Source organism: Mangifera indica, chromosome 14, assembly GCF_011075055.1.
Source record: "Mangifera indica cultivar Alphonso chromosome 14, CATAS_Mindica_2.1, whole genome shotgun sequence".
Lineage (NCBI taxonomy): Eukaryota > Viridiplantae > Streptophyta > Magnoliopsida > Sapindales > Anacardiaceae > Mangifera > Mangifera indica.
This window is the reverse complement of record NC_058150.1, coordinates 6,371,346-6,397,861: the sequence shown is the minus strand read 5'-3', so window position 1 is coordinate 6,397,861 and position 26,516 is coordinate 6,371,346. Positions and strand designations below refer to the sequence as shown.

Below are 26,516 nucleotides of genomic sequence, written 5' to 3'. Positions count from 1 at the left end.
AAAGAAGATTAATTTATTTACAAGTTCACAGATCTTAGAACAACAAGATGAGTTTTTGTTTTAACACGCAATGAGTGTAAAATCTTATCACATCAAAACATCGCCCACAGAATATTCAACCGAACTTTATTCTCACTCATAAGTATCATCACCAAGGCCGAAAGCCAATGCACCAATTGATCTTGACCATCCACTTCATTGATCGTGACCTTTCACTTGTAAACAAGAAAATGCAAAACAAGCCTTCAAAGGCAAATGGGGATCATCATTCCTCAAAAGAGTGTCCACATGCTGTTGCAAATGACAGACTGACCAGGTTCATTGAACCTGGAATCCAACGCTTTCTCCAGAGTCATTATTTAACGTACGTTCATGGCCATACTTACAACATACCACCAAGAAAGAAGAGGCAACAGTTCTAATAAAGATGCTGATAATCTGAGCCCTCATCTACGCCTAATATTCGTTCCAGAAATGTGAGGTAAATATATTCACATTTATGAATTTTAGCTATTGTTATATTTTCCAGTACTTGAGAATACAAGGTAAAGGATTTTGATTGTACTTCATTGTTTCTCCCAGAAATCATGGGTAAAACATAGGGGAAATGTTTGGAAATGATATTCTCATACTTTCAGTTACTTTTATGTCTTTCTTTTTTCTATGTATATTCATCTCCAAGTTTGTGGAGCTCATTTATGGTTAAGGAGTTGTGTTTGGTGGGGATAACGTTGGTAATTGAATTGGAGAACAAGTTTTGTAGAATGTCTTGAAAAGAGAAAAGAAAAGACTAGATTTTGTTTCAATAAGAAGGGTAAGTAGGTGGTGGGTAATCAACAGTTAAATTAGGTTTGTCATTTTATCAACAAATTTTTGTGAGCCTTGGCGACTAGATCAGATCAATGACAATTGTTATTGCTGTCCATTCAGAAAAAATTTTCTCGGTAAAATTTTCAATCAATTGTCATTAAATAATATAAATCAGAAAATTGTTAAAATATCGGCCCTCGAGAACTTTCCGATTGTCTTCCCCAGATAATTTTTTCCTCCTACAAATTATAATATACGGTCAGGTGAATCGTATAAAAAATTTTACCGATTAAATTATGATATCTTTATAAAATCTCTGAGCAATTCCTTGAAATTATAGTAAAAGATCATGGTAAAGTCAGCTACCAGTCCCCCTAATCAGCATGTTTGTTTCTTGCAGTAGAGCTGAGGATGTGGTTGCAATAGAATATGCGTGGCTAAGCTGTTGTCTCATCAGAATGTTTAGCCTGGAAAGTGGAAGTGTGAACTCAAAGACTTCCAAGTTTTTTAATTATACATTCCCAAATGTGCTTGATTTATATCTGGTAAGCCACCGTTCCTTCTCCTTCTGGAAAGATTGGCTCTCTGCGTGGATACCTGGCCAAAGAAAAGCTCTCTCCCCACGTACCAGATTTAACCTTCTGGGTAGTCAAATAGACCATACGTTTGAAGGAATGGATGGTGGCATTGGCAGCCATGATATATGTAATTTCCCTCAGGCCATGAATGTGGGTTTTAATTGGTTGTTTTCTCAGTTATCTGTCTCAACTGATCGCATGCCAAGCATGATACACTGGTGCTTGCAAGCAGTAGTTGCAGCTGGGACCTTCCCCAGGCTTGCATTTCTCTAGTGTTGGCTGATGACACTCCTTATTGCAGAGAACTGTGATGAATGAGCGAAAAAACATAGGTGAGAAGAGAGAAGTGAAGAGTTCCCCTTAAACACTTCAGATTGCGATATTTTCGTGATATTAAAGGCAATATGAGAGTGTCCTTGATAGAACTTTATGTTCATAACGACAAGAGTTCTCCCTTAAACTTCAAATTTCTTTTTATTTTGAAATATATATGTCTACCTTTGCCTTTTTTTTGTTTTTTGGAATATCCTTACTAGGGATGATTGTATTCATAAAGAGAAGAGTTCTCTCCTAAAACTTCAATTTTCTCAGTTTATGATTGTATATGGTCACAAGAATTCTGACATAATAATGTATTTCTTGTTTGGAATAATTCAGATTATCACACATTCATATGGTTTCCCCTTTTGATCACTTAATCACCATAAGACATCAACTCGAAATATTTTCAGGTTATGAGTCACTGAAGCCTTTGGATTGGTTCCTATCTAAAATTAAGTTGATTATGCAATACAATAAGTTATCAATTCAATAAAATTAATTATTGATTATTTAAAAATTCAGTTAGGGGATATGAGGTTACCCAAGCCCACCAATTTCTATTACAAAATTCAATGGCCACCCACATCCAAATTCCTATAGGGTGGGGTAAACCGAGCTTACCCTACACTTGAACTAAGGTAAAAGCAGGTCCCTAAATGAAGCAGCAGGGCGCTCCTAACCTTGAAAATCACTCTAATCAATTATTAAAGTAATCCAGCTATTGGTGATCTGGTCCATGCTAATAGACAGGAACTACAAAAGATTCTAAAGGGTGATTCCAATGTGAGAAAGCTGCCTTACAAAGTTGGCCCTCAAACGCTCTGAGAATGTGCCTATGATATAATATAATGGAAGTGTAAGATCTCTCGTCTGAAAATTGAACCTTCTTAGATATAGGTTTTCAAATTCAACTATCATGAAAGTTCGTGTATTCCTTATGTATAGGCATTCGTAGTAGTTAACTCAAATAATGTTTTCTTCTCTTTAGGAAGCTTAATTTTTTGATGACTTCTACAAGTGATCAAGTGTCCCTCTTATATGCACAAATTTTCATGGTATTGAATTACCACTCTTGTCATTAAGCGATCGTTCATAATATCTTGTAGACACGGAATGAATAATCATTTATCAATATTTAAATACAATTTAAATAAATATAAACAACGCAAAATAATTAAAATACCCTTGAAATGTATACGTAGATATTATGATATAAGGGTAAGTTTTGCATCTACTTAATCCAAAATTATTATTTTGAACCCTAATTGTATATTTCCGTACCACAAACCATATAAATCACACATAAATGGAAATGTAGGTTATTTGGAGTTAAATAACTAACATTCGCAATAATAAACATAAATAACTCTCTGATAAAGTGTATTAAAATCACTCCAATGAATTGACTGTTTTAAGATTTTAGGAAAATACAAAACATTAGAAGTTTTAAGAAAAAACTAACATGAGAAAGTAGCCATCATCAAATTTTTTGCAGAAAATCCAAACTAGACAAGAAATAATCCCCAACGTTCAAAGTACCCCTATAGTATGTGTCATCAATCTCACAACACACATTAAACATGTTGATCAAGACTTCTAGGTGTTGTAAATCGTCATGATTGTAACATGAAGCGAATAGATTATGCATTGAACACAACATATGGACATTGTTATTACGATGTTTCATAACCTACCCTAAATTTTCATGTGTCTTTTTTGTACAAAAAATCCAAGAGTTTCCAAAATTTACTTACACTCTAGAAACAAAGAAGAAAATGTTATATGTTTAAACTCCTTCTTGACTAAACTTACAAGAATGACACTTATGGTGCAACTAATCAATAACATTATCAGATATGTCATCTATCTACCAATCATTGAACATAGGTGAAAGTGTTACCACTCTGAGACAATAAGAACTTCATATGGTCATATATCTCATCAACATCTATAATATTCCTTCCTCTGTTATATCATGTGTCTATTGGAGAAAGCAATCATCTTCTATCAAATCAAGATTAAGTTATCAATGTAATTATTTCATTTTTGTACAATATGAATAAATTTATAGATTCATATATGAATTAGGAACATTTAGATATAATATTTGTATGTAATTCCATCTTTTCATCCTATAAAATATAAAGGTCACCACAAAGTTAGAAAGAGGATGAAAAGATATAGGAAAGTCATCTAAGAGAAGATCCAAGAGGAATTTTTTTCACCTTACTAAAGATTCTAGATATACTTATAATCACCATACAAACTCTATCGGAATACTTTACTCACATATCAAGAACATAATTGTGAAGATAGGTTTTTGAAAAACAAGTCAGATCACGCTAAAAATATTTTTTGTTTTTATTACTCACCCTCACACCTTCAATTACATTTAAACATCCAAATAGTAGATAACAAGGTTATTTACTTAACTTTAATTGTTATTATCATTGTCTATCTTATATAAAGCTAATAATTGCGTACTTTTAATTGGTAATGAGAAATCTCATCACCAAGAGTATGCTACATATGCATAACAATGTGTAAAAATATTTATATGTTATCTTTTGATTAAATGTTATTTTATTTTTAATTTAAAGTCATTCAATTATATGATAATATATTAACGTTAATTTACAAATATGGGTATATCCATTGTTATTGCATAAAATATTTTTGGTAGAAATGGTTGACACTCGAGAAACAATTACTAACATTAAACTGAATTCTCTACCAACTTATTCCAATTAATTAGTAAAAATATTCAAGTCATTTCACAAACCTGAGATTAGCTTGACCTCAAATTTTTTTAATTGCCCAAGTATGAATACTTTTAAGATTGTAGTGAATGATAAACGAGAGAAACTTTAATAATAAGGCCGAAAGACTTATTCCCATCCAATGCTTCAATTTTCAAAAATCCAAACATTCGTCCATAATTAATTTTTTATTAAAAATCTAAGTTAGGATTTACTGTAAAACCATCATTTATTAAAAAAGTAAAGTTTTACCACATTTTCCTCTTCAGGTTTAAAAAATTTATAATTTCCTCACAACCCAAAGTTTTGAAAACTAACAAATACCTCATAAGATTTGTTCCTCTTCTCTCCAGAGGTTAACCGTCCTCCCTCCCCCTTATCTCTCCCTCCGATTACTCTCTTTTCTCTCTTCAGTCATCTTTAGTCAAGACAAAGACTCAGCCAAAGATGATCGAAAAGGAAAGGGAGAGATAAAGCGGGAGGGAGAATGACCAACCGTAAAAAACAATGAATCGGTGTTGAAGAGAAGAGGAATAAACCTTAAGGAGGTATTTATCAGTTTTCAAACTTTGGGTTGGAGGATAAATTATAAGATTTCTAAACCTGGGGAAGAAATATCATAAAACTTTAATTTTTAAAATTTTTTAATAAATAAAAATTTTATCTATAATTTTAATTGAGATTTTTAACAAAAATTTAATTATGGATAAGTATTTAAGTTTTTGAAAGTTAGAGAGCGAAAATTTGGGATTTCACTATACTTTGATTGGGAATAAGTCTTTTGGCCTGATAATAATAGTTGGTGTGAAAATAATACACTAATGAGGACTAGTGGAGTACGTTGAACATGAAGACCGGAGTATAAGAATATAAACAAATGCAATAATAAAAGAAGGAGACAAACAATTTTTTAAGTGGTTCGCCCATAAATACTAATGACCATGCCTATATTATTATTATTGATTGGATGAAATAAGATTACAACACAAGCAAAAAGTAAGCAAATGTTAAATATATAATAAAATTATTTGTATATATTTTTTTTTATATAATATAGATATATAAATAATGTGTTATTATATGATTAAATGATTTTATATTAAAAATAAATTAATACCCAAACATATAATAATACAACATCTATATACTTAAAATATATATATAAAAAAGAGTAATACTATGTGTATCCATTTTGGGTACATAAATATATAAACACTCATATGTGTCATCATATAATTGATTATTGTTTTATTCTTAATTCAAAATCATCCAATCACATGATGACACATATAAATGTGTACACATTTATGTACCCAAAATGGGTATACATAGTTTTATTGTATAAAAAATATATACACATAATATTACACTTAAATATATGTAGCTAGTCTCTAACCATCCTTTCTCCCTACACATTGTTTGCATTTAAAATGGTTGGGTTATATAATTTGTAAGTCATCTGCAACTGCTAATTTTAACAAAGATAATTCCTTGATAAAAGGAGATATTCATTTAATAAGGGGTGATTGCCACAATAATGAGAAAAGTGATCCTTGTTTTTTGCTTTGAGACTTCTTAGAAGAGAAGACTTAACTTCTCAAGACTTGGTTTTGCAGATTGTAATATGAGACGATGCTTGTTTCCTAACTGTAAGTTATTTGTCAAAACTTTTATTATAATAATAATAATAATATATTTATTTATGAAGTTTTTCTAATCATGGCTCCTCGGGATCTCCTATGTTACAGAAGTAGGAACGATTAACTAAAGAACTAAAGCAGGGTAAATTGTTAACTTACAACAATGGGACAAATCCAGCAAACTTAGAACTCCTCATGTGATCTGCCAATTGTTCATGTAGGTCCATTGAGAGGAACTGGCCAGGTCCAGGTTTAAAGCCGGCCTTGTGTAATCATAAAGGGCAAGAAATAAACCATGGGCTTTTCGGACCCCGAAACTTTATGGGAAGAATAAAATAGAGTTCGGTATTACCAGTATATTCAGTACTCGGTCAGCCAGTAGCTGTCCTCCATATTCATATGGTCGAACAAACCACTAGCCCCTCTTTTTCTGCTGCACAATGGCGTCATAATCAGGATTCAAAATGGGTGAAGCCCAATCCTTTTTAACCAATTTCCTCTTGCGATGGGGCAATGTAGCATCCAGTGCCCCCGAAGTAGATTGTTGCACTACAAAAACTGATGCATGTGCTGTACGTTTGGATGACACCAATACCTCTCCCATTGCTCCTAGCTCCGGATTGTCACCCACTTCTTTTAGTCCTTTTATCAATGGTGATTTTACTCCTAACCCTCGCCCAACTATATAAAGATCAAAGCTATTGTACTGTTCTCTGATGGTCGTCTCAAGTTCTTCGCTATTTTGAACTAGTTTTTCATGATAACTTATTGACTTATCCAACACTGACTCAAACCTGAACTCGTTGATGTATTCATCATCAGACCAATGCAGAGTCTTCTCCCCTTCTGCCACTTTATCTACATCTGGATCTTTTGCTAATTGAAACCGCACCACAGTTAAGGTAACGCGCATTGTCCCTGCCATTCTCCAAGCATAACTTAAGGCCTCCTGGTCGTCAGCTCCACCGATAAAGATTACGGCGACTCGGAGCTCCCGCCTGCCGCTGGATGCGTTTGAGCCTATGTGAAATGTAAGTCCACGATCAACGAGTATGCCCACAGAACATGGTGCCTTTTCTAGCAATTTTCTGTGCACATCCCTTATTGGATGGTGGTCATCACGCAGTTCACCGTCTGCTGTTAGTTGCTTGTGAAATGGGATTAAAATGATTGTGACATCCTTATCCTTGGTAAGCGTGACGATGTCCTCGTGCATTGTGGGGTAAGGCGATACGGCGGTAAGTGGATAAACGAAGACTGCTTCGTTCCTGTCTTCATAGTCTTTTAAGGCAGTAATTATATGGTCTAACTCTGTGTTTCCTCTACGAGATTTGTTGTGAGATGTATACTCAGGTGTATTGTGCACAATCAGCAATGGGGTAGCTCTACTGAGCTCGACTAGGTGGACTGCAAAAACGGAAATTGGGGATCTCTCTGTGGAATTGGAGACTTGGAGGAGGTTGATGATACCTTGAAATTTGGGATTGCATGAATGCAAGCGAGGACTCGAAGTTCTTCGTCTGGACTACTTCCCTGTATGGTCCTTCTATTGTTTTGGGTCTGACTCTTTCCGGCTCGGTTGATTAAGAAGACCATTGGCCCTACCAAACTCTTCCTGAACAGAATTGTTAACACCATTACACCCATTGACATGTTGTCCAAAGCCTGCAATCAGAAGCGCAATAATGTGTTTAAAAAAAACCTGAGATGGATGCTGATGTGACTGAAAAATAAATTGGTGGAAGTATACAATTATTTACCGGCAAGCTCCGGCCTTCATTTAGAACGATGAGTGTAAAAAACCCTTTCGTATTCATAACACCCCCAAGAATCAAACTATCCCTAGAAGACATGCCACAACACAAAGCAACACAGAAAGTACTCACAATCTTTGCAGACGTAGCAAAAGTTATAATGAAAATCAAAGTTCCCCATTTAGGTTGAATTCCTATATCGTCAAGGCTGGTTCTAAGCCCACTACTGATAAGAAAGCTTGGCAACATAATTCCAGTCACAAACTTTTCACTTCTTTCCATGACATTAATGGCGAGCTCTCCTCTTGGGACAATGAGTCCAAATAGATAACCACCGACCAGGGAATGCGACCAACATGCATCTGCAACGCATCCAAATATAACTACGCCAATGAGAATGAAGTATATATGCATATCGCAGTATCTGCCTCCTTTCTTTTTGGTCCGTTTTATGAACCAAGCAATACTTGGACGCAATACAAACAAGCAGATTACAACGAAGGCAACTAAGGGAATTGTCCCTCTGGCCACTTCGTAGCCAATACCTCTAGATGTGATTATTGTTCCAACAAAAAGGACCCAAGTACTGATATCGTTAATGATAGTAGAACTTAAGTCAATTTTGCCAATTTCCGTGTGGAGAAGTTTGAAATCCGAAAGGATCCTGGCCAGGTCTGGGAAGCTTGTCATAGTTAACGTTATAGCCCAGAACAAAGCACCAAGTGGAGCTAAGATTACATCCTTGCCTTGAAGTGTAGGTAAATAGTATAAGCTTGCACCAAAAAAAAATGGGAAAATGGATCCTATAATGGCAATGTTCCATGACTTCTTATCCATGTGCCTTATCGTGGACAAGTCCATCTCTAACCCCACCAAGAACATGTAGTAAGTGAGTCCTAAGGTGGAAAATGACTCTAATAACAAGCTGTTCTCGAAAGGGTAGAGCGACGTGAAAACTTGGGACTCCAATTCCGGAACATTAAAAAACCCAATTATAGTCGGTCCGAGGAGAATGCTAGCCTGTATAATAAAAGAAAAGAAATTTAAGCATATAGCAGAAAGAGGTTTTGAATTAAAGTTGAGGTGTTGAACTTACAGCAACTTCAGCCACAAAACGAGGCTGACGAAGAGGTTTGAGGACAATGAAGAACATGCGCATCACGAGTATGGCAACACCAAGTTGCATTGAAAGAACAGGGAGTTTTCGGATTAAGGGATCTTGAATTGCCAGGAGGTGTTATAAGGAGGAAAGTAATCATACTTCTGGAAACATATTCTGGTAAAGTAGACTGAAGAATTTGTTATATTATAATATCCGCTGTTAACGTAGTGCGGCATTGTTCCTCAGCTGATGCCTCTTCTCTTCCCTTCTCTCTCGTGTTGGTGAATGTTAATGTAGAGAGTATTTGGAGGAGAATCATTAATTACTTAAGTAGAATCAATTACCGAGAATAGGGTACAATAGTTGGGAGGACAACTCCGATGGTTAAAACTACAAATGAAATTGTAATAAAATTATTAAAATAATATTATTTTATAAATAAAAAATAAATTTGAATTATAAATTTAATATATCAATTCAAATCATGAATTTAAACTAAACTCGAATTGAAGTTAACCATTATTTATTTAAATCAAACTCAAATTATTCTTAATTTTGGTTCAACAAACTCGAGTCAAATACAAATTGACTTATTTTTTATTCAACTTAAACTCGAGTTAGAGGATTTTTAAGTTTGGTTCAGTTTGTATCCACACCTATAAACAACTAAGTTATGATTCAACCATTAATCAAATTCATTAAACCATCAAATGATATATTAAGTCTTTTTTTTGATATTTTGTTGGAATATCACGACATGTTTTTATAAATATATTTTTCTTTCTTCATCCAAAACTTGACATGATTTCATATTTAAGGCATATTGTAAGAGTTGTTCGATTGGAATCTCTGACAAAAGTGTATTAAAATTTTTAACGCTCAACACTAATAGAAATAAAGAGGAGAGGAGTGGCTAATAACAATTTTCATTTTGAATGGAAAAAGTGATGGAGTAAAACACTTTTTTTCAAAATGGAAAGGACATGATATATTAAAAATTAAATCAAATATGAGGGGTGAGATAGAGATTTTATCTAAACTTGTAGAATTTTGGAAGTAAAGGAGGGTCAAGTGACACTCCTTAACCCAACCTCCCTCCGCCCCTAATCATAGCTCCTGTATTCATATTCACATAACCATTAAATTTAGGTTTGATTTTAACTCTTCAAAATGAAAAAGAAGTATAGTTGTAACTGTATCTTAGCTGCACTGTACAAATTCCATGCTAACTAAGCCTTGAACTTCCCTCTTGAATCAAGCTCTTCTTCAAACCAGTTGACTACTTTATAAATCATGATCCTTTGCTCAGATACTACTTATTAGGTATAAACCCTGTAGTAATGTAAGGAAAACTTATATAATTCTTTCTTTCTATATAGTTTATTTTATTTAACTTTTTTGGTTAAACGTGACAAATATTCTTATTCCATTAAATTATATTGGCTCATTTAATGAATTCTTGATTCTGTTCTTCATGGATCACAATTTTGTTTCTTGTATTTATCAAATTGCGAGTTTTATTGGAGATATTTGAGGGAAAAGAATCTACATAAATATATAATATACTTTGAACAATTTCAAGATATGTATTAACACAATAGAAGACTGATAAATTCTCCTATTAATATTGTTCAACATGTCAATGTCAGATTTAAGGCATTTTATATTTGAGGTTTTTGGTTTTGTTCGAAGGTTAAAGATTAGGATAAAAATTGAATTGAATTAAATTAATTGATTAAATTTGTATAGGATTAAGGTTATTGGTTATTTTTTATAAACACCTTATTTTACTTAGGATAAATTATATTTTTCACCCAAGGTTTGGCTTAAAAACACTTTTCCATTTCTAGGCATAGATAACACTTTTCTACCCAAAAATAAACTTTATTATTTCAAAAAAAATATATTTGGAAGTAAAATTATCATTTTATCTTAACTATTTCATTTTTTAAAATTATCGTGTAACCTTAACTTCACAAAAATTTTAAAAAAAAAACTAAGGTATTTTCCTTTTCTTTTATCCTCACTTCCTTCTTACTCTTTTCCTGATTTCAAATAAAAAATGATAATAAGTGATAATAACATTTGTACTAGTAAAAGTATAAATAAGGGTGTCAATGATGTATAATCGTATATTTAGGAGAAAACTACAATTTTTTAAACTATTGGGGATGTTAAAAAAATTTTGCATGGGGGTTTTGGAAATTTAAAAATGTTTTAGGGGTTTTTTTAATTTTTAAAATTTTAATATATCTTTCAATAGTTTAAAAAATTATAGTTACACTCTCAAATAATTGAATAGAACACAATAAAAATATAAATACCATATTAAAAACTATTAGGGTCACTATATAATTTCAAAATATAGGGAATGAAAATGTATTTTAGAGGGTTTTTAGAAATTCAAAAAAAAGTATATGGTGTTTTAATATACCCCTCAATAGTTTAAAAAATTATAGTTATACCCTTAAAGACTTAACATAATTTAGTAAATTAAGAGTATAAATGTCATATTACAAACTATAATGGTTATAATATAAATTTCAAAATATATCGCGGTAAATATAATAATTTTAGGGGTTTTTAAATATTGAAAAAGGTTCAAGAGTGTTTTTAAAACTTTAGTGTACTCCTTGATAGTTTAAAAAATAATAGTCAATTACATTCTTAAAGAACCAAACAAAATATAACAAATTAGATGTGTAAATATCGTATTGCAAACAATTGTTATCATAATTGTATTTTTGTAAAGTATATAAAAGTAAATAAGATAATTTTCAAAAGAACAATATTACGGTTAAAGTTTCCGAAAGATTTTAAAGATTGATTTGTGAGTTTTTAAACTCTTTTAAAAGTTATATTATCATATTTAAAACAATGGGTTTGATCTAAAAGAGTTAACTTTTTAATTTTCTTTAACATTATTGAATGACAAAATTATTATTTTTTCTTTATACTATTAGTTTTTCTTTTGGAGAAAGTTTGACCTTTTGTGGGAAAATGTTATTTATGTTAAAGAAATAGAACAGTGTTTTCAGGCCAAACTTTGGGTGAAAAAATTGTATTTACTCTTTTAATTAATATCCGGATTATAAAATAAACTCTTGAAAAGAAATTTATTTTGAGAAAGTTATTCATGTTGGAAGGGTTGGACCCGATAGCTCTATATTCGTCCGTGTGGCCAACGATCCTAGGTGAATATGGACAGCGAAGCTCTTCAAGAGCTCCTCATATTTAGGATATTGTTTCGAAAACTTAAATTCCCATGTATTGAAATGATTTTAACGACAATGTCGTTTGTATCCGTTACTGCTGACAAATGAAATAATCAACGCTTCTAGCGTAAATACAAATAAACAATAAATTCCTGTACATCCTCGTGCTTGATGTCTAAATCTCAAACAGTCAGAATCAGCTTTTGATTGATTCATTTACAATGGCTTCGTATTCAGGATTTAAAACGGGTGAAGCCCATTTCCTCTGTTCAAACTTGCTCTTTGAGCGCTGCAAACTAACATCACTTGCAAAAGGAGACTGTTGCACCACAAGAAGTGATGCATGAGCTGTATATCTGCATGAAACCAGTGTATCCCCAATCGGTCCCAGCGTAGGAGAGTCTCCCCAATCAATCAGTCCCCTTGTCAATGGAGATTTTACTTCTAAACCACGTCCAACCATGTACAAATCAAAGTTATTATACTGCTCGCCTATGGTTTTCTCAAGCTCCTCACTGTTATTTACCACTTTCTCATGATAAATTATGGATGGGTCGCACATTGATTTGAATCTGAATTCGTTTATATAATCATCGTCTAGTTCTGTTTTGGCTGTAAATTTATCAGCATCTACGGAGTCATCATTTTCATTATTGTCTTTGTTTTCTTGTATGATTTGTGCCTGCTGCTGCCGAAACCGTACCACCGTTAAGGTGACGCTTTGTTTCCCTGTCAGTCTCCACGCATAACTTAAAGCTTCATGGTCATCAGGTCCGCCAAGGAAGATCATGGCTAATCGGAGCCCTTGTGATTTGCCTCCAAATACTGGCTTGCCTAGTTTCGAAGATCCAAGTCCACGATCAACGAGAATGCCCACAGAACATGGTGACTTAGCCAACAAATTTCTATTGACTTCCTTTATTGAAAGGTTCTCACATTGAAAGCCCCCATCAGCAGTGGGTTGCTTGTGAAATGGGATCAAAATCAGGGTTGTAGCCCTATCCTCCGCAAGCTTAGCGATGTCCTCGTGCATGGTGGTGTAAGGTGACAGAACCGTGAGTTGATGCACAAAGGATGAATCGTTCCCCATCTTGTAATTTTGAAAAGCGCCGAAGATATGGTCTGAATGTAGCTTTTCGGCACTTTTTGTGCGAGTTAGGGTGTTGGTCTTGAGTTTATCATGAACAACCAAGATCGCTGAGGCACGTTCAGTGAGTTCAACAAGGTGAACAGCGTAGACACATAAAGGGAATTTTTCATTGCCATTGGAAATTTCAAGGACACGGATGATGCCAGAGAGATTCTGAATTGAATGAATGCAGGTCAGTATTCGGAATTCGGAGTTTACACTAGTTGCCTTAATTGTCTTTAGCCTGATTTGGCTTGAAGGTTTTCCCGTTTTGTTGATTAACACTACCATTGGCCCAACCAAACATGTCATTAATAAAATTGATAACACCATTGTAACCATATATACCACATCCAAACCCTGAGATAAAAATAAAATTATAAGCTCCAAGTGAAATGAAGTTATCACATTTAACAATTTAACATTAGTAAAAGAAATATACCCTGATGTTTCGGCCTTCATTAAGAACGATGAGTGCAAAAACACCCTTGGAGTTCATAAGAAAACCAAGAATCAGACCTTCTTTTAATGGCATGCCAAAGATTGAAGAGACGAAAACAGTGCTCACAAACTTCGCGGTTGATGCTATAATTGCAATCATCAGTACATAAGGCCATTTAGTTTTTAGTATTAGATAAAGAAAATTGGTTCTAAGCCCACTAGTGATAACGAAGGTTGGCAACATAATTCCAGTCACAGCCTCTTCAGTTCTTTCCATAATTTCAATGGCGAGCTCTCCTTTTGGTATGATAAGTCCAAACAAGAAACCACCAACAAGGGAATGCGAGCCACAGGCGTCTGTCATAAGCCCACAAAGAAGCACGCCCGTGAGAATGAAATACACTTGCCGGTCGTTTACTCTGCCTTGTTTGTTTTTAGTACGCTGTATCATCCAGACAATGGCTGGACGCAAAGCAAAGTAGCAGAAGAGTCCAAAGCTGATAAGTGGAATTGTTGTGAAAATTATGCTTTGACGGCTTTCACCAAGAAGGGTTATCGCCATTGCAAGAAGAACCCATGTACAGATGTCAGTGATGATGGCAGAAGTCAAGGCAGTTCTCCCAAGCTCTGTGTGGAGCAGCTTCACATCTGAAAGGGTTCTTGCCAGGTCGGGGAAACTTGTGATTGTCAGAGTTATAGCCCAAAACACAGCACCCACAGGACTTGGCTTTCGTTTAATATCTTTAAGCATAGGTACAAAGTATAATAAACCCCCAGCACAGAATGGAATCAAAATTCCAGCAATTGCAATGCTCCATGATTTCTTTCCAGTGTTCTTTAAATTAGATAGATCCATCTCCAGCCCCACCAAGAACATATAGTAGGTAACCCCCAAATTGCCGAAGGTTTCCAATAACATATTATGATCGAAGGGAAAAAGATTCATCCATTTAAGAGCCTCAATTTTCCAAAAAGTGAATCCCCCAAGTGCAGATGGACCAATCAGAATACTAGCCTATAGGCATGCCATGAAAAAAATGAAAAAAAAAATCAATTAATCGTTAATTAATCTTCATCATATAATTTAGAATTCTGGGTATATATTCAATGGATATTGCAGAAAATCAGAGCACTTACAATGAGTTCAGCAGAAAAACGAGACTGGTGAAGAGGTTTGAGAACAATCATGAGAAAGCGCAAGATGAATACAACAACAGCAAGCTGCGTAGAAAGGACAGGAACATGTTCGACCAAAGAATTATTAATAGTCCAAGGGGTGTCATCTAAGGCAACATATTTGACGGAACACACTTGGACTGCATGGCCGGTGCCGTTTAGTTTGTAATTGCTCATGCTGTATATAATAATTCTCCTGTTTTAGAAATTATGTTCCACGGCGGCCGGAGGCGTCTATATTGGACTATATAGCTCTTGAAGATAAATTGCCTCAGGAAAGACGGTTAATATTAACTTAATAGAAGGTTTGTTAAAACTTAAGAATTGTTGTGTGGGCATACGCAGTCTTTGCGCTTTTTGCTGCTCCCGTCGTTGCTACGGTTTTGCTTGCGGTTTCGACCATCGTTTTGTTGCATAGACTTGTTAGTCGTTATTGTTATTATTTGTTCAGAATTGCATATCAGAAACCCGGACGCCAGGTGGCTAAAACTGTTGGCAACAAGGCACAATGTAGCAATCAATAGTTAAAACACACCTCCCCGTGTTAAGGCCAAAAGGCTATATGAAGAGGTGAAGTCAATTTTCATAGTTATGGTTTCACATAAAATATTAATTTAAAAAAAAAAGAGTGAGATAAAATTATATATTTTTTAATATTATTATTAAAATAATAATTTTATTATTATATTTAATAATAATTTTAATTAAAATTTGAAGATGAGTAAATATATAATTTTTAAATTGTTATAAGTAAAAATTTGAAGATGAGTAAATATATAATTTTTAAATTGTTATAAGTATATTTTTATTATTAGACTAAAATCTGGATAGGACGTTGTCCTTTTGGCCTTGTCTTAACATTGAAGTGGTTGTCTAACGGTTTCCCTAACACATTGTTACTATTTAATTAAATTTCATTCTACTTGCTCCCTCTCTCATTTGACTTTTGAATATAGTGTTTAAATTAAGGATAACAATAATAAAGGTTGGAAGGAAATTTCAATCTCATTCCTATCCCCTTAAGGGATATCAATCTCTATCTCTGACCTATTTCTATTTATAAGGATAAAAATAATTTTCTGTCTTCTTCCCGCGAAAAAAATTCTCTCTCCATCCTCTCACCGTTCCTGCAGGGAAAAATCTCCCATGAACCCGTAAGGAAAAATCTCTTTTTCATACCTTCTAAATATAATATAAATATATTAAATAATAAAATTAAGTAAAATTAAAATTAACTCACTATTTCAAATATCACAAATATAACATATTAACCATTTTAATATGCATAACAAAAACCTAAATAAATTTAAAAAATATAAATAATCTAAAACGATAAAAATATGTTAGTATTTTAAATAAATATATTAATATAAAAGGAGTGGGATCGAGGAGGGGTGAGGAAGAGGTCGGACGAGGAAAAGACACATGTATCACTGTCCCCAGCATATCCCCGATTGTGGAGGTTTTTTTCATCTCTCTCTATCCTTTTCCCTATTTTTATCGAAAAATCGTCTTTCTCATTAGGGTCGAGGAGAGTCAATTGTTATTTCTAATTTAAATATATATAATTTACTAACTTATTGTATTGCTGTGACTTAAATTCTCGGAGAATACCCAACAGAATCTTGCAGCCTAACACTGGATAAAACTCTATTGTAATATGTATTAAAATTTGTAAAATAATATTATTCTTATGCAAACTAACCTTATATAAAACTTTACAAATGATCTAAGATGAGTGCAGCCAGGGACAACAAAATTCGTCATCTCTAACAATAATTTCACAACTTTAAGGATGAAATTGTTATTTTTCAAATTTTGGATGTGAGAAAATTGTTATATTTTTAAACTGAAGGAAAAAATGTGATAAAACTTTAGTTTTTAAAATTTTTTTGTTAGATAATAATTTTACTCTTAATTTTAACTGAGAATTTTAACAGAATTTCACTTATGAATGAGACTTTAGATTTTAAAAAATAAGAGTTTGGAATTACACTTAACCTTGGGTGAGAACAAGTCTTTAGGCCTATTTATTAAACCTGACTTGAACACGAGCTGAAGCTCATAATGGAAAAGGTCAAAAAATATTCAGACCTATGTCGAATCCCCGATTGATTGATCTACTGACCTTTAAGATTATAACCCAAAGGAAAGCAGCTACACCGGATTTGTGTTTTTAAACATATAAATGCGCCTGCAATAAGAATTCTTCTATGCCAATGCTCTGCATCAATTCTCTCCCATTCTTCCATGTGCTCACGGTGCAAAAGTCTATCCCTAGCGTCCTCGCACAAACATTTAGTTATTGAGCCCCAAATAAGCAAAGGTCGCTCTATTTTCCGATAGGGTAAAGCGAATTGAACTACTGGAACTCCATATTCCCAATATTTAATATCAGGCCAGCGAGAATGGCAGCCTATAAGACAGTTATATTGAAAATAAGTTGACTTTTAGCAAAAAGATATACAGAATGAATATCACTTCACCTTTGACTTGTAATGCTATTGGGCCTTCAACCCTGAAGCGAGAGCCTAGAGGAAGAAATGGGGCTTCGATGACATAACTATGACTGCATCATTCATTAGCCTGATACACTGACAGTCCACGTTTGGATAGCTGAAGGGTAGTAAATACTATTTGCAGTGATATTAGAACATGAACCACCCACATTTAATTTTTTATATCACATTAAATTGCCATGAAATATATATATATATATATATATATATATATATATATATATATATATATATATATTGGACCTGATCGGATGTGAATCCAATTGGACCATATTGGATTCTTAAATTGGTCTTGATTCTTGTCAACCCTCCACCTCTGTATACAACTGTTCATTGTCAATTATTTCATGCTGCGATCCCACCTAACCTCATCTTTTCATCATGGGCCAAAGGCAAATTTCCATTCATGCTCTTAAAATCATATTATTATTAGTATTAAAAAATCTAGACACTTACTTTGAGTTTAACTGTTGTTAAATTTTTTTATTAAAAATAAAAATAAAAATATTATTTATATTAAAAAATATATAATTTATTATATTTTTTCTCAATGAGTTTAAAAATTAACAATTTTATTTTAACCTATTTTTTAATTTTAAAAAATAATATTTCTCCCCTCATAAAACCTAGGATTTATTTTCAATGACTCTTCATTGACCATCTTTGGCCACCGATGACTCCTCTTTAAACCCAAAGTCATCGTCGTCCCTCCCAAGTGCATCATTTTGTCTGGAATCGTCTAGATTGGATGAATTCAAACAATGTCTTTGTCATCCAACTCCAAATTGTCATCTCCAACTTCACATTGTCTAGATCAACAACGCTTCTCGATGAGCATTGTTCGAGATCAATGACACTTCGTCATTGAGAAGCGTCATCAATTTGGAGACAACGAAGCGCCATCCAAACACCATCCTACTATTGTTCTAGCCACTATCTGTTCATCGGATTAGTTGATTAAAATTATTTTCAAATCCTTAGAGGGGGAATGATAACTTTTTAAAGTTTAATTATGTAAAAGAATTATAGAAACAAAATGAAATAGATTTTTATAATTTTAAGGTTTAATTGTAAAATAATAATTTTATTATTATCTTTAATAAAAAAAATTCTAATAAAAGTTAATCTACAAAAGAGTATTCGAATTTTTTAATTATCATAAATATAATTTTAAGATTAAACTAAAATTTGTACCAAAAAAATGGTGCTTTGGCCTTGTACCATGCATGAGATATCATGGATTTGGGCACTCTAGTTTATTTGACGAAATTAGCACCCCAAAAAAAAAGTAAAAGAATATTAAATATTCGCTTGATTAAGTAAAAGAATATTAAATATTCGCTTGCTAAGAGAATCAAGAAGCCTGAAACACGACATCAAATGTAAAAAACCATATCAACATCTCTACGTACCATGAGACATGCGCAGAGACACAGTACGGAGTAAAATATGATAGGATTACGGTTAAAATAATCATAAAATATAAAAAGGCAAAGAGAATAATAATAAAATATAGAAGTTCAAAATAAAATCCTAAAGGGGATCGAAGAGGGCTAGATTAGAATTGAATTAAGTTCGAAGTTTTTTAAGTTTTAGTTTAATTTGATTTATATATAATAGAGTTTGAGCTCAATGAGCTCATTATAATTAAACTCAAATTCAGTTTAAATTTAATTCAATTCATTTTAAGTTTGAATTTTTAACTATTTTGTTATTAAAATGATATTATTTTAATATATATTAGTCAAAATAACATCATTTTGTATTAAAATTTTTAATTCAAAAATTTAACGAACAGTTCAAACTCGAGCTCGTTTGATCTTGTATAAGGTTAATTTATTTCAAACTTGTTTAAATTGTGTTTAAATTTAAACTTAAATAAATTCGATTCTAATGTAACCCTATCAAGATATCTTACTTTATTCCTTTCACGGTGCATCGACGTCTGGGTAAATAATAAAAGAAAATAAAGTGGAAATTTAAATTTTGTGGGTGTTTCTTTTCTTTTGGAGAGATCAAATTTGGATCTTGTTATAATCTTTTATGGTATTCTTCCTGACGTAATTCAAGTTAAAAAAAAATAGACGACAATATCATGGTCTACTGCCTCTGCCTTAATGTCCGCTGTGGTCTGATTTTTAATTGAAAGGCCAAAAAGACTTATTCCATCCAAAGTTTAGCAGTGTCAATTCGATCTCATATCTGATAATTTTTAAAAATTGAAAAATTCAGTTATTTATTAAATTTTATTATTATTATTAAAAAATAATTATTTAAATTTTTTTTAAACTCATATTTTAATATTGTCTCTAAATTTTTAAATTTTTATTTCTATTCTCTAAACTCATATTTTTTAAATTTAAAATCTGATTTTCCCTCTCCCTTTAGTCAAGGATTACAAAACTCTATCTTTTTGTCATATACACCCACCACTCAGATTTCTAAAAAATTTTAGTTGCATCCCTATTCTTCCTTTCTCTTTATCTCTGGCAACGATTTATCTAGGGGTGTTCAAAATTATCCGGTAACTAAATCGAATCGATTTTTAAACCAAAAACCGAACCGAAAAATAGGTTATTTGAAAAATCGGTTCGGATACCGGTTCAAAAATATATATAAACCGAATTTTCGGTTCGGTTACTGGTTTGCCTAATTTTGAAAACCGGTTAACCGGACCGAACCGATTTTTAAAAAATTGAATAAAATATTAATAAAATATTGAATATATTTGCAAAAAATTAGAAAAAAAATAATAAAATATGATAATTTTTTGAAATTCGGTTCAAAAATCGGTTAACCGAAATTTCGGTTCGGTTAATTGATATTTTCGGTTTGGTTTAAAATCGGTTAATCTTTAAATCGATTCGATTTCAATTCATGATTTTTTCCAAACCGAAAATTCAGTTCAGTTCAAAATATTGGCAAAGCGGCTCGATTAACCGGTTTTGAACACCCCTAGATTTATCGCCATTGACCATTAGTCTCTCCTTCCTACTTTCCCAATCGCTCTCCCTTGCCTCTCTAGTTGTCTTTATTGGAGACGAAAACGATTTCATCTTTATCGAACCAATCTTCATCTGACAGTAACTTGATGATGACTCTTCGTCTCAGATGAAGACCCTTCAATAAAGATAGTCAAAGAGACAAGGGCGAGCAATTAGGAAGGTGAGAGGGAGAGACTAATGATCAGTGACGATGAATCGTTGCTAGAGAGAAAGAGAAAGGAAGAATAGAGGGCAATTGAAATTTTTTAAAAATATGTTGCAACCCTAAATTTGAGAGAGGGGGAAAATCAGTTTTTAAACCTAAAAAATATGAGTTTATAGGATAGAAATAAAAATTTGAAAATTTAGAAATAATCCTAAAATATGAGTTTAAAGAAAATTTTTGAATGACCATATTATCTTTAATATCTCTAATAGTAACAACAAAATTTAATAGACAAATGCGTATTTTGATTTTTTAACATTAGCAGGTACGAGTAAGGCTGGATTCGAATCGAGTCGAGCTTGAGCTCGACTCGGTTTATATATAGTAGAGCTTGAGTTCAAGCTTCTAGAAGTCAAGCTCGAACTTGACTCTAATTCGGTTCAACTCATTTCGAATTCAAATTTTTAATTATTTTATTATTAAAACGACGTCGTTTTAATACATATTGATAAAAAATAACATCGTTTTGTATCAAAATTTTTAATTAAAAATTTTGACGAGTAGCTTGAACTTGACCAAACTCGTATAAAGTTGACTTGTTTCAGACTCGTTCAAGTCGAGCTCAAGCTCGAGCTCGAATGGGCTCAGTTTGAGTTAAGCCCTAGGTATGAGTTTGAGTTTGCACTAAACCTTAGATAGGAATAAGTCTTTTGGCCTAATTGAAATAAGAAAAACAGAGTTGGTGTTTGACAAATTGCGACGGACCTTGCACATCACTAAAGATTCTTTTTGTTACTTTTGTAAGGCTAAAAAGACTTATTCCCACCTAAGGTATAATAAAATCTCAAACTTATACCTGTTAATTTTTAAAAAGCTAAACATCTACCCATCACCTAATTTTTGTTAAGATTAAAGATAAAACTGTCATTTTATCAATACTATTAAAAAATATAATTTTATCTTATTTTCTCTCAAGTTTTGAAAACTTATAATTTCATCTCATCCTCAACTTTTCAATTTTAAAAAGTAACTTTTCTTTCTCAAATCCCTTAGTTTCTTTTCCCTCTCTTCGATGACAATCTGACAACATGACCATCTAAAGATGAAAAGAAGTGATGCCTCTCATCTACAATAAATATTTCTTTGTCTCCTTCAACGAAGAAATATCTATCATAAATAAGAAATGTCTCTTTATCTCATCTTTATATTACTATTGTTACCGAATAGTTGTTAGAGAAAGAGGGGATAAGAACTTAGGGATTTTGAAGGAAAAAAGTGATTTTTCAAAATTAAAAAAGTTGAAATTGAGATGAAATTGTAAGTTTTGAAAACCTAAGGAGGACAATAGAATAAAATTATAATTTTTTATATTATTAATAAAATAATAATTTTACTTTTAATCCTAATAAAAATTAAATAATGAATGAATGTTTAAATTTTTAAAAATTAATAAATATAAATTTAAGTTTTTACTATATTTTAAGTAAGGATAAATCTTTTCGCCTTTTTATAATTTTGAAAGTAAAATGACATATGGTCAGATTTTATCTTCTAATATCACATAAAAAATAAATATAATATAATATAAAATATTTCAATTTCAATATAAGATAAAAATTAAACCAGTTCAAGAACCCGATCTTGGGACCAACATGTCAGGTCTCTACACAGACCCCGAACTAGGGACCGATCTGAACCCTCCATAGAGAAACGGGGCCATGGTTCCGGACCAGGGTTCATTTGTCCAATATATTTTTTTTAAACCGAAAAATCTAATTCAGACTGGATAAACCGATAAATTTTGGGCGTAATAATCGAACTCCCACCCCGAATAAGTTAAATTGGAACTCAGATTTTGTCCTCTAAAATTTTAGTCCATTTGCCCACCTTTAATAAAATAAATAAATAAATAAATAATTTTCGGCGAGTTGTCAGATGACGCAAGGCTCAGCTCACTTCCCTTCCCTTCCCTTTAATCTAGTAACGCGGTGTGGATTTAAATACAACTTGGATTTGATATTTACATACAATGGTTACAGCTCATAAACCATTGGCTTCTCTGCACCTGCTCATTACTCTCAAATGTTTTTAAGAATCCTCTGATTCCCATTCTTCTCTTCACCGACACTCATGTCTTAAATCTTAACCCACTAAAGCAAAAGAGAAAAAGAAAAAAAAAAAAAAACAAAAGTAGGCATAGTGAGAGAGACTTTACAGGCACAAACAGATAGAATGTGTTCTCTCTAACACGCATTCTTTCCTCTATATTTTTGCCCGTTTCCTCATTCTTGTAGTGTTTGATAAAGATAAAGAGTTGAAAGAGATGGAAGATTATAGAAGTTTATGTTCTATCTTGGTTGTGTTCTTGCTACTGAACTGCACTAGAGGGGAAAGCCCCTACAGATTTTATACATGGAATGTTACTTATGGCGACATTTACCCACTTGGAGTGAAACAACAGGTGCTTGTTTTTTCAGTTGTCTGCATTTTCTTCTCCTTCTATGTTATAGTTTTCCTTGATTTGTTTGACAGCTAGTCTGGAATTCTGATAAAATGTGCAGGGGATACTAATAAACCGGAAATTCCCGGGGCCTCAAGTGGAAGCTGTGACCAATGACAACTTAATCATCAGTGTTTTCAACAGCCTGGATGAACCATTTCTGATATCTTGGTTAGTACACCTTTCTTGTTTTATGTTTTTTTGAGTCTATTAACAGAAACAAAAGTTTAAACAGGGCATTGTGGAATATTTATCACTTGGATGAGTAGATGTGTGTGCTGATTCAAGATCCACCAGTTCCTTGTATTTTAACAAAAGAATGAAGATTAACCGTGTGTTTAGATCGTATACCTTAATATTCTATATTGGTTTGGCTGCCTCAAATTTAAACAGTGAGCCTTTTCCAATTTTTTAGTAAGTATAGATTGGGACCTGTAATATGGTGAATCTAAACTTTCTTCGTCGTTAAGATGATCAACTGTTGGGACCGACAGCGTCAGACTCCACATTCTACAGGGGGAAAATATTAAGAGTGAACTTTCTTGACTATGTGGTGTCCATGTCACATTATTGAGAGTAACGATGAAAATGATGAAAATGATGTATACCTAAATTAAACACATGGGGTAGAAGTCATACTTTGGCCTACTCATAGACTCAATGTATCATAGGACATATTTAAAAAAATAATAATAATATAATAATAAAATTTTAAGCACCACATTATTATCTTGGCAAATAGCACAAATAACTTTTAAAATTCTAAATTTTTCAAATACATCTTTGCTATGTCTTTACTCTTCTAAAAAAATATATTAATTCATATCGATAATGTATATCATATCATATGATATATCGATTGTATCGTATCAATTTTTTATACACCGTAAGGTATGTATTGTTTTCTTCTTATATTAGTCCTATGTTATAAAATATATATATATGGTAAGATACTAATAACCGTGATCAAATGACTTAGGATAACTAGATTGCAATCTTATTGGGATTTGCTTTAGAATAGATTGTAAGACTTACATAATGTTATGTTATTCCTATGTAGGAATGGTGTACAACAGAGAAGGAACTCTTGGCAAGATGGAGTTTATGGCACTAACTGCCCTATCCCACCAGGCCAGAACTTCACATATGTTCTTCAAGTAAAGGATCAAATTGGTAGCTACTTCTATTTCCCGTCTCTTGCTTTCCACAAGGCTGCAGGTGGGTATGGTGGCATCACAATTGCCAGCCGCTCTGTTATTCCTGTGCCGTTTGATCCCCCTGCTGGAGATTACACCGTCCTGGCTGGTGATTGGTTCAATAAAAATCACACTGTTAGTAACTTACCAGGAAAAATTGCTATATTCTGATGCATATTTTACCTTAGCATGGAGCATCAAACATGATGAAGTGTGTATGTAGTGATAAGCTTTGCTTGAATCCTGCAGGATTTGAAAGCGATATTAGATGCTGGAAGTGATCTTCCCTTCCCTGATGGACTACTTATCAATGGTCGTGGATCAAATGGGTACACATTCACAGTTGATCAGGGTCAGTGATTGCTTTCTATAGACTTGCCTTGTGTACACATTTTGATTTATTGGTTTTTATGTAACATGAGCTTGTGCTTTACTTGCTATCCAGGCAAGACTTACAGATTCCGGATATCAAATGTGGGGCTTACAACTTCCATCAATTTCAGAATTCAGGGTCACAAAATGCTTTTGGTGGAGGTGGAAGGAACCCACACACTTCAGAACACATATGATTCCCTTGATATCCATTTGGGACAGTCCTATTCAGTGTTGGTGACAGCTGATCAACCAGCACAGGATTACTACATTGTTGTCTCATCTCGCTTCACCTCTCAAGTTCTCTCTGCTACCTCAATTCTTCATTACAGTAACTCAGCAGGTAGTGTTTCTGGTCCTCCTCCTGGTGGCCCAACAACTCAAGTCGATTGGTCTCTTGAACAAGCTCGTTCGATCAGGTATTTGTCAAATCCTCCGTTATATGTCTAGCATTTGGCTCTGCATTTTGTAATTGTAATTTAGCAGTGTTTTATCTGTACTTTCTACTTCAAACATGACTACTTGAACAAATTCAACTCAATTTGATCACTGTACCCAATATGCAAAAAGTTCATGCATAATTAGATAACTGGCCCATTAGATTGTTCTCGTTTCAATAAGTTTCTCCTTTAAAGTTCCATATATTCTTTTTTCAACCACCACGAGAATTGCTAAGATTAATTTCACAAACCAGGCGGAATCTAACAGCTAGTGGACCAAGACCTAATCCCCAAGGTTCATACCACTACGGATTGATCAACACTACTCGTACTGTTAGACTTGAAAATTCTGCTCCAATTATCAATGGCAAGCAGAGATATGCTGTCAACAGCGTATCGTTCATCCCAGCTGACACGCCTCTTAAGCTTGCTGACTACTTCAAAATTTCTGGAGTATTCAGCCTAGGAAGCATCCCAGATAACCCCACTGGCGGTGGTGCTTATACCCAGACTTCTGTCATGGCTGCAGATTTCCGGGGTTATGCCGAGGTTATTTTCCAGAATCCTGAAGATACTGAGCAGTCATGGCATATTGATGGCCATAATTTCTTTGTTGTGGGGTAAGTCTATCTGTTTCAATAATTATGAGTCAGTTAAAATTGGCCATTGCTCATAATTGCAGCAAGAATTAGCTCTTTCTATCTACTTTATAATGAAATTGTGATAATTTTTTGTGAGTAGGATGGATGGAGGGGAGTGGACTCCTGCAAGCAGGTTAACTTACAATTTGAGAGACACAGTTTCTCGTTGCACTGTTCAGGTAGGACATTTTTTTTAACACTTCAGAATACTCTGCACATAAGAAATTCCTCCCGTTACTTTTTTCTTCGCCATTAAAACTTTGTACTCTTTAAAAAATATTTGGAAATGCCATTTGATCTTTCACTGCAGTTCAAGAAGGCTCTCTAACATAACATTCAGATTCAGATTGAACGAACAAAGAAATGCCCTTTGAACGTTGCTGTGTTTAATGCAAATGCAGGTGTATCCAAAATCATGGAGTGCGGTTTACATGCCTTTGGATAACGTGGGAATGTGGAATGTAAGGTCTGAAAATTGGGCTCGCCAGTACCTAGGCCAACAATTCTATCTTCGCGTGTATTCACCTGCAAATTCATGGAGGGATGAATATCCGATCCCATCCAATTCTCTTCTTTGCGGCAGGGCAGTGGGGCATCGAACTCAACCTCTGTGAAACACTGCAATGCATTACAAGTGGGTGACGATCTTGGAAAGGAGTTCTAGTTTTTTTGCAGGCTTAACTCAAGCCATTTTAATTCTGCTCTGAATAGTAGTGAGTTCTGTGTTTATTAATTAGTACATACATTTCCTGATGCAAGAATGATTTTCCTGA

The 26,516-nt window shown here is 33.3% G+C and overlaps 3 protein-coding genes and 1 long non-coding RNA gene across 4 annotated transcripts; 2 read left to right on the top strand and 2 right to left on the bottom strand.

Moving 5' to 3' along the window:
- Window positions 1-108: 108 nt before the first annotated feature.
- LOC123195613 lies at window positions 109-2,076 on the top strand. Its single transcript, XR_006497498.1, has 2 exons — window positions 109-481; window positions 1,211-2,076. It is a non-coding gene; the product is annotated as an uncharacterized LOC123195613 (long non-coding RNA).
- A 4,447-nt stretch (window positions 2,077-6,523) lies between these two features.
- Window positions 6,524-9,021, bottom strand: LOC123196579 (cation/H(+) antiporter 15-like). Its single transcript, XM_044610633.1, has 4 exons — window positions 8,959-9,021; window positions 7,869-8,882; window positions 7,674-7,773; window positions 6,524-7,578 (listed from the first exon to the last, which is right to left on the bottom strand). Exons 1-4 carry the CDS (start codon window positions 9,019-9,021, stop codon window positions 6,524-6,526), a joined length of 2,232 nt encoding a protein of 743 aa, XP_044466568.1.
- A 3,354-nt stretch (window positions 9,022-12,375) lies between these two features.
- Window positions 12,376-15,341, bottom strand: LOC123196578 (cation/H(+) antiporter 23, chloroplastic-like). Its single transcript, XM_044610631.1, has 4 exons — window positions 15,267-15,341; window positions 14,887-14,970; window positions 13,751-14,764; window positions 12,376-13,482 (listed from the first exon to the last, which is right to left on the bottom strand). Exons 1-4 carry the CDS (start codon window positions 15,339-15,341, stop codon window positions 12,376-12,378), a joined length of 2,280 nt encoding a protein of 759 aa, XP_044466566.1.
- A 7,276-nt stretch (window positions 15,342-22,617) lies between these two features.
- Window positions 22,618-26,516, top strand: LOC123195755 (L-ascorbate oxidase homolog). The gene is made up of 8 exons (XM_044609581.1): window positions 22,618-23,055; window positions 23,156-23,265; window positions 24,155-24,425; window positions 24,540-24,642; window positions 24,736-25,081; window positions 25,357-25,722; window positions 25,844-25,922; window positions 26,145-26,516. The coding sequence occupies exons 1-8, from the start codon at window positions 22,918-22,920 to the stop codon at window positions 26,355-26,357; spliced, it is 1,626 nt and encodes a 541-aa protein (XP_044465516.1). The 5' UTR covers window positions 22,618-22,917; the 3' UTR covers window positions 26,358-26,516.

What these genes read in the sequence shown, in the direction of transcription:
- LOC123195755 (XM_044609581.1), top strand. Translation starts at nt 22,918, where the DNA reads ATGGAAGATTATAGAAGTTTATGTTCTATCTTGGTTGTGTTCTTGCTA. An exon ending in GAACCATTTCTGATATCTTG is followed by an intron (nt 23,266 to 24,154) that starts GTTAGTACACCT and finishes ATTCCTATGTAG; the next exon opens with GAATGGTGTACAACAGAGAA. An exon ending in GGTTCAATAAAAATCACACT is followed by an intron (nt 24,426 to 24,539) that starts GTTAGTAACTTA and finishes TGAATCCTGCAG; the next exon opens with GATTTGAAAGCGATATTAGA.
- LOC123196579 (XM_044610633.1), bottom strand. Translation starts at nt 9,021, where the DNA reads ATGCGCATGTTCTTCATTGTCCTCAAACCTCTTCGTCAGCCTCGTTTT. An exon ending in GTTTTGTGGCTGAAGTTGCT is followed by an intron (nt 8,883 to 8,958) that starts GTAAGTTCAACA and finishes TTTATTATACAG; the next exon opens with GCTAGCATTCTCCTCGGACC. An exon ending in ATGAAGGCCGGAGCTTGCCG is followed by an intron (nt 7,774 to 7,868) that starts GTAAATAATTGT and finishes TTCTGATTGCAG; the next exon opens with GCTTTGGACAACATGTCAAT.
- LOC123196578 (XM_044610631.1), bottom strand. Translation starts at nt 15,341, where the DNA reads ATGCAACAAAACGATGGTCGAAACCGCAAGCAAAACCGTAGCAACGAC. An exon ending in GCAAAAAGCGCAAAGACTGC is followed by an intron (nt 14,971 to 15,266) that starts GTATGCCCACAC and finishes CTTTCTACGCAG; the next exon opens with CTTGCTGTTGTTGTATTCAT. An exon ending in GTTTTTCTGCTGAACTCATT is followed by an intron (nt 14,765 to 14,886) that starts GTAAGTGCTCTG and finishes GCATGCCTATAG; the next exon opens with GCTAGTATTCTGATTGGTCC.